This window comes from Haplochromis burtoni, unplaced genomic scaffold (genome assembly GCF_018398535.1).
Source record: "Haplochromis burtoni strain Fernald_Lab_line unplaced genomic scaffold, NCSU_Asbu1 Contig_123, whole genome shotgun sequence".
Taxonomy (NCBI): Eukaryota; Metazoa; Chordata; class Actinopteri; order Cichliformes; family Cichlidae; genus Haplochromis; species Haplochromis burtoni.
Genome location: NW_024582484.1, coordinates 1477625 through 1485273, shown reverse-complemented (window position 1 = coordinate 1485273; position 7649 = coordinate 1477625). Strand labels below are relative to the sequence as shown.

The following is a 7649-nucleotide window of genomic DNA, read 5'->3' as shown; positions in this document are numbered from 1 at the left end:
AGAAGCTGCCATCGACCCCTCTGGCCAACACCAGTAGGCGGCAGGTGAAGTGTCTTGCCCAAGGACACAACGACCGAGACTGTCCGAGCCGGGGCTCGAACCGGTGCTTCGAGAAGTGAGGAAGTGATCTTAGCAACAACGATTTGCATGTTAACGATCATGAAACTGAGCTCACAGCTCATGTTAGTTTATAGTGTTAGTGAGTCTTAACTTCTATGCAGCTGTGCTGTTTCTGAGGCTGGGAAACCTGTAGTGAGCTGAGAATGAAGAACGCACCCTGGGTTAAAAGCTCTCATCTTCTCTTGCCATGAACATAATGTGGGCACGTGTCCCCCACCCTGTTCTGACTCTATTTAAAAGTAGAATGGGAGGCGGAGCCTTCAGTTTTCAGGCCCCTCTTCTGTGGAACCAGCTTCCAGTTTGGATTCAGGAGACAGACACTATCTCTACTTTCAAGATCAGGCTTCAAACTTTGGACATTAAAATGTGTCTTTTTATTTATTTTTGTATTCTTATGTCAGTCAGAGATGGTTTTAAAAGTTGGCAGACTTTTGATGGAAACCGAATCACTGAGAATTTATTGCCACAGTATTTTCTTTGTGTGGATGGAGGTTAGACAGGTTTCTGCTTCCACCCTCAGCAGAGGAGGCTGGAACAAATAGGATTATTTTAACGAAGAACGTTAATACGACACATTCAGGAAATTATTTTAAAAACTAATAAAGCACATCAATGTCTGCATTCTTACTTATTTATTGTACTTAAGTAGAATTTTTCTGGTATCTGTACTTTACTGGAGTATTGTTTTTACTCCTTTTACTTTTACTACTTTTTAACACAAATATCTGAACTTTCTACTCCTCACATTTTAAAAACAGGCTCGTTACTTTAACACATTTGAGGGAAGTTATTATTTCACATCAACTGTGCACCTTCAAGCCTAAACAGTAACGCAGCAAAGGCAGTCCTAATGGGTCATAATTACCAACATTTAAGTCACGAAAAGAGATAAAAGAGGCAAAACTGTATGCATCATTTATAGCCAGGTTAAAACGGGCCACAAGGAGTGCAGGTGTCTGCAGGTTTAACGTCACAGCGAGGCGACAAAGGCTCTGCAAAATGGATGATCTGATCGTCATGTTGGTGTTGATCTGGGAACAACACCAACACTTGATATCAATGTGTCCTTCATTTCCCCGAATTTGAAGGATGGGTCGGGTGTGTCCTTCGTGGCCCACCATATCCCAGAATTCATAGCGCGGCCCAGCCAAGTCCAGTTTCCAACGATATCAGTCGCTACTTAGTTTTAATATTACTCTTATTACTCTTTCTGTGTCGCAAAATACATTTTTAAGGTAGTTTCAGGCGAGAATGTAGCTGTGTAAACTTCAAATATCTGCAGATTTATCAGGACATCACATGTTTGCAAAAGTGCTCCGATGTTTTCAGAGACGTCTGTTACCCACCAGCTCGACAGCTGACCGGGCGAGGACAGCGAACTCCCGGCACGTCGTTTTCAGACTTATGAGTCACTCAGATAACTTAAAACTGTTATTGTTTGGCTTCTTTCAGTGTTTGATTTGTTCCTGAGTGAATCTGTTTGGCTGAGATTAAAGTTCTAGTTTTCACACAGCTGAATAAACGTCAAACAGACTGATTATCATAAGTGTGAGATGGTCGAGAGTTTACTCCGGTGTCCTGTCATATTTAGACAGCGGTGACGCAGATCAGAAGGTTAGACCGTCCAATTTCACAGACGCTCACTTCCGGCCTTCTCGGTCTTCTCGGCCCGGGTCCTCAGGAGGTTGCAGCCCACGCACTGAGACGCAGCTTGTGTGTGTGCAGTTTGTCTCACGGTGAGTTGCAGCTAAAGGTCCAGCTGCTGATTTAACAGGGAGAGGAATGGTAAAATGGTAAATGGCCTGTATTTGTATAGCGCTTTTCTAGTCCCTAAGGACCCCAAAGCGCTTTACACAACCAGCCATCAGGAAGGTGAACGCTAGCTTCGCTCGCTTCAAAGACATTAAGTCCTCTTGTTTTCAATCTGCACATGTCACATTATGTTTCTTCATGTTGTGAAAGCTGCTGCAGGCTAACTGTGATATTTAAAGGCTGCATGAAAGCCCTCTGCAGGTTCACGCAGGATAAACAGGTTCGCTTGCTGCACAGTGGCCTGGTTTCATGGTCACAGTTAGTTTACACCAAGTGTAGCAGAGACTCACTGACTGAACTCCACCTTCAGCCGTGTAGAAAGACAGCACGAACACGAGCATCACATCAGCTCCTTGCAGGGTTCCTGCACCACTTTAACCAGAGCAGGCAACAGAAAACTGCACTTTTTAAAAGTTCTCCCTTTGCTCTGTTCGTGTTCCAGATGACTGATCTGAGCCGAGCACGTTCGTTTAGAACTGAAAACGTTTGTTCTAATAGAACAAAAGTTCACTTAGATTTTAATTCTTGCTTTTATCTTTTTCAGAAGGACACGTCTGATATGTTGCTGCTTCTCTTTCTGCTGTTGCACTTCCACATCGCTGAGGAGCTGATGCTGACTACGTGCACGTCCTTTCACATCTATTTTCCCATCATGTTGTGATTTTGTCTATAAGAGTCAGTTTCATTTTGATGGACCTTCGTCCTGTGCTCTGGCTCGTCACAGGAAGAGCCGACAAATCTGAGATCAATCTGTGATTCTGGGCTCCACACACATTTTCTCCTTCACCGTCTTCGTCTTCATCATCTTCTCTGGAGGATAATGAACAACGCATTATCAGCCGCCGGTTGCCGTGGCAACACATTAACAGCGAACAGCCATTGCTAAGGAGCCGCTGGCACGAACACACACACACGATGGAAAGCGATGACATCACGCTCCCCCCTGTGATGTTTTTGTTTCCACCCTGAGTCACTGTGTGAAGTCACAAACACAACGATTACAGCAAAACACTTTAATTTGGAGCCGAGCGCTCACATCACGCCCTCAGCGTGAGCGGGAACGTTAACCGACTCGACCGCCGCCGCCAACGCCTCAGATTTAAGCTTTAAAATGAAATTTCATGAGTCGTCTTGTTGTTTTTGAGCAACATTAATAAGAGAAATCACTTATCTGCTGCGCTAATCTTTAGATATGAAAATGCATTAGAGGGCCGCTCACAGCCTCCTGCAGCCACACAAATATCAGACAAAACAAGTTCATTAATCAGTGCTGGGACATCGGTCACATGTTTCTTTCATGCAGACAATTTTAAGAAAAACCCCAAGAGACACAAAACCTCTCCGACACCCTGACACCATTTGTAAAGCAAAGAGCCATCAGAGCACTTGGCTCTCGCTCTGCAGGCCTACTTGTTGTTCCTAGAGTATTTAAAAGTAGAATGGGAGGCAGAGCCTTCAGTTTTCAGGCCCCTCTTCTGTGGAACCAGCTTCCAGTTTGGATTCGGGAGACAGACACTATCTCTACTTTCAAGATTAGGCTTCAAACTTCAGGCCGCTGGAGGACTGCACTGTTGTGGAAATGCAAAATAAACCAAGAGGCACAGACGTCTTTACAGGTCAAACAGCACGACTGCATGTTTCTGACAGACTGTAAGCCTCCAATATTTATAGAGTCGGGAGGACGAGTCAGGCATACGCTGAATAACAACCCTCAGCTGAAAGATCAGGTCGTTTTCACCTTTTCTCAGCAAAATGGGAGGATTTAAAGGACTGTGGCGTTTGACAGTGATGCATGCTGTGCCAAGCAGAGAGTATTCTTCCACCAAACACATGTAAAAGAGCCCAAATCCTCCCATCTGTCGTGCTTTCAGAGCAGATGCATCGCAGCTGTTACGCCGTGCAGGTGTTTGGACCTGCAGTGCAAAGACTGGGGCTGTGTGTGTATCAGCTACTGTAGTTCAGTATTTTCTAATCTCACATCACGTTAGTTTTTATTGTTTGTAAAACTTTTAGTATTTTTAGTTCTTACTGTATGACGGGCACAGCTGCCACCAACCTGTGGAGGAAACTTCATGTGTGTTCTCAGCCCGGTGTGTGCACCTCACTTTATTTCCACACAGCGTGCTACTGAGGTGGAATCTGAGGTGGGACCGATCATCATGAAGAACGTATTTGCAGCCTCTGTCTCGATTGGCTGAGACAAAGAGAGCTGCTCTGGTGAGCCCACATCGTCTCCACTGGGATCTTTTCTCACTCTCAAAGGTGAGATAAGTAAATGCTTCATCCCTGCACAACATGTGGAAGCTGAAGCAGAAGGCCACTGCTGTCTCACAGGCGGTCAGAAAACGTTTCCTGGACTGACGAGTCTCGATTTCTGCTGCAACGTTCAGGTGATCGGCTCAGAGTTTGGAGGAAACGGCGTGGATGCATCCGGCCGTGTCACCAGCTCACGCTGCTGCTGGTGCGATGGTGTGGGGGCATCGTCGAAACACCACCCGAGTGTTGTTGCTGAGCGCGATGTCTCAATGCTCAGTCAGAATGAGGATGAGTTCACTGCACTCAGACGGCCTCCGCACATCTGCAGCGGCTCTGTGATAATGTCACGTCGACACCAAAACATCTGAGGAAGCAGCGTCTGCCTCTCTCACAGTTTGAGAAAGTCAGACATGTTTCTTTATTTTAAACGATCAATCTTCTGTTTAAAGACAGAGCGGCAGGTTTTTGCAAAGTTCGCAGTGATGGCTGCAGCTCAGGAGGTGGAGCGGGTCCAGTCTGCATGCCAAAGTATCCTCGGGCAAGATACTGAATCTCTCTGATCCATCAGTGTGATGTTAGACAGAAAAAAGGTGAAGGAGTATTGCATATAGTGCATGTGGTGAGAAAGTGCATAAACAGGACGGCTCACAGGAGACTTCTAGAAAACATTTTTTATTAAACAGAATAAAGTTCACAAAATTCACCCAAAGAATCTGCTCTTTTTCTTAAACAGCATGAAAGTATAAACAGCTCTGCCTGAACATGAGAAAGCAGGGGAGCCTCTCTGAGCACAGCGCTGCACAGACAACATCAGCAGGACTATTATGGTATCATATATTATCACATATTTTAAAATATTAATAGTCATTATTATTATCAGTAGTATGACTCAGTAGTGATGTGAACAGCAGCCGTATTTACAGCAGCAGCAGGAGGCGCAGCAGTAAGTTATATCTGGTTCATGCAGACGCGGCAGCGGCTGATCCGGTTACCTGGAAGGGGTCCCGAGTCTCTCCAGAGCTGCGGTCGACTGCACACAGACAGAAATACAAACAGGAAGTAGTCAGTGTAATGATGTTTTTCTGTCAAAGCCCAGCCCTTTGGGGGCGGAGCCATCTCTGGCAATCAGCAGGACCATACTTAAGACCAGCACTGCCGTCAGTTCTTCACCAGGTCGCCATGGTGATAACCAGGCCTCGTAACCTCTTGTTTCTTAACCTCATGTCCCGCAGCATCTCGTCAGGTCACCACGTGACTCGTTCACAACTCCGCATTCTGGACACGGCGTCCATGGTCAACGCTTTTCTGTAACTCGCTCTCCTGGATTTGAACGACTGACCTGTTTCTCCTGCCTGTCACAATCCTCTGATTACTGGAACTCCACTCACTCACTCGCCACTTGGACGCCCACCCGGCTACCCCACCCTCCCTCCACAGCTTTATGTCTCCACCTAAAGCTACAGCTTCAGCGTTTCCTCGTCAGAGATTCCCACGCCACGTCTTCACGTCTCGCCATTGGTTATTCTGCATTTTCATTCAAACTTGGGAAATCTTATTACTGCTCTGTGTTGTGTCTGCACTTGGATCCTTCTGACCTTGAAAGTATGAACTGGCTGAAGAAATGGACCCAATTCAGACGGAAATCTCTAAGCAGGCAGTCGTGGTTCGGTCAACATGTCCTGACTTTTTAAGTAATCAGTGTAAAATTTCTATCCATAAACTGTAGTTTCTGTTCTGAAGGCACTCCCGGTCCTAGTCACCTACCTATCCTTCTCCATCCACCGCCACCATAGGGGCTGCTCCGCCTTTTCCCCTGTCAAGCCCATTTTCCACAGTGCTGTCTCCTGGGTGAGTTGGGTTGGTGTGTGGAGGATTTGTTTCAGTGCTCGCTTGTTTTCGGCCGATGCTTTGAAACTCCTGTTTTGTTGGACAGCTGAGAGGAAACGCACCGGCATGGGCTGAAGCATACTTTTCCTTTCACCCTGGCCTCTTCCTGAAATTTGAACAAACAACCAGCTCTCCCACTGGTTCCTCTTCAACCTCCCATTCCTGCAACTGTTCTCAATAACCAAAGTTTAACCCTGATCACTCATCAAGTGGAACCAGTCCACTTAGTTTTCTTTGGTAATTGCAGAGACTCTTTCATTCCACACTTCTGCTTCCCCCTGAGACCCCTCTGATCTTCAGCTATCCATGGCTAAAGAAGCACTTATAGACCGGCCCAGTGATGAGGTCGCAAGCTGGAGTCTGTTCAGTCTGGTCAACTGCCCAAGATTGGCGCTACCGTCCAGCTCACACGAATTTCCCTCACCACCCGACTCACCATCTGTCCTCCATTCCCACTGAGTATGGAGGACACAACCTTCAAGAAGTTTTCAATGAAGATCAAGCCTGTCGCGTCGCTATGGTTGTGGTGACCTTCTCTCCAGAGCTCCGATACCCTCAAGCCACCTCTCCATTGCCTCCCTTTCCAGCTGAGGGTTACATTGGTGAGTTGTTAGCTGCCGGCATCATCCATCCCAACCAAGTATGTTCTGGTTCCCTTTTTGTTCCCAAGAAAGACAAGACACTATGACCGTGCATTGATTAAAGAGCACTGAATCACATTCAAAAACTAGTAGCGATCACCTCCCACTAACCGTCCACAGGGACACTATTTTCATGAACTCTCTGGAATCCTCATCGCCTCATCTGTATCAGGGAGGCGGATGAATGGAAGCATTTAATATACCATCCGGACACTTTGCGTACTTGGTGATGCCTTTGGGCCTCACCAATGCTCCCGTGGTTTTCCAGAGCCTCATTAATGACATATTGAGGGATTTTTTTTAACATGTTTGTTGGGTGGAAAAGATCAGGATAATATCCTCAAGACATGTCAGATCCACGTTTGAAGTGTCCTACTGGTCTTCTAGAGAGCTGCCAATACATGAAGGCAGAAGAATTAGAGTTTCACTCTCCATCTGTCACCTTCCTGGGTTATACTCGGCAGGAGGTAAGGTGAAGACGTACAATCTGTCTGTCCCATGTCTCGAATGTTTTCTCAGATTTGCCAACCTCTGACGCTAATTCATCAGAAACTACAGTCAGATAAACGGACCTCTTGCTCACCTTAGCTTCAACAAAACTCCTTTCACTCAGTCCCCTGAAGCCCAGACAGCCTTCATCACATTAAAACAACTGTAAGCTGCAGCCATGGGCCTTTTTCTCCTGTTGTCTAACTACCACGGAACCAAACTGTGATGCAGGAGATTGTGAGTTGCTTGCTGTCAAGTTAGGAACTGATGAAGCAGTCGATATCAGGGGAACTACCCAGCATGACTTCTTTCCCATTGTGATCTGATGTGTTCCTTAAATTCTGAGCTGTGTACATCCCAACAGGCTGTACACACATGAAGGTGTTGCGCAAATACGGTGTATACAAACACACAATATTTCAACTCTTAAAGAAAAATCATGTG

The 7649-nt window shown here is 46.1% G+C and overlaps 1 protein-coding gene across 1 annotated transcript in view; it reads right to left on the bottom strand.

Annotated features, from left to right (window-relative positions):
- Positions 1–4844: 4844 nt before the first annotated feature.
- The window catches only part of col4a3 (collagen, type IV, alpha 3), a 51146-nt gene continuing 48341 nt past the window's right edge, over positions 4845–7649 (bottom strand). Inside the window, exon 53 of the mRNA XM_042223941.1 lies at positions 4845–5218. Coding sequence (XP_042079875.1) covers positions 5137–5218 — 82 coding nt within the window. The 3' untranslated portion in view covers positions 4845–5136. The remainder of the gene's footprint in view (positions 5219–7649) is intronic.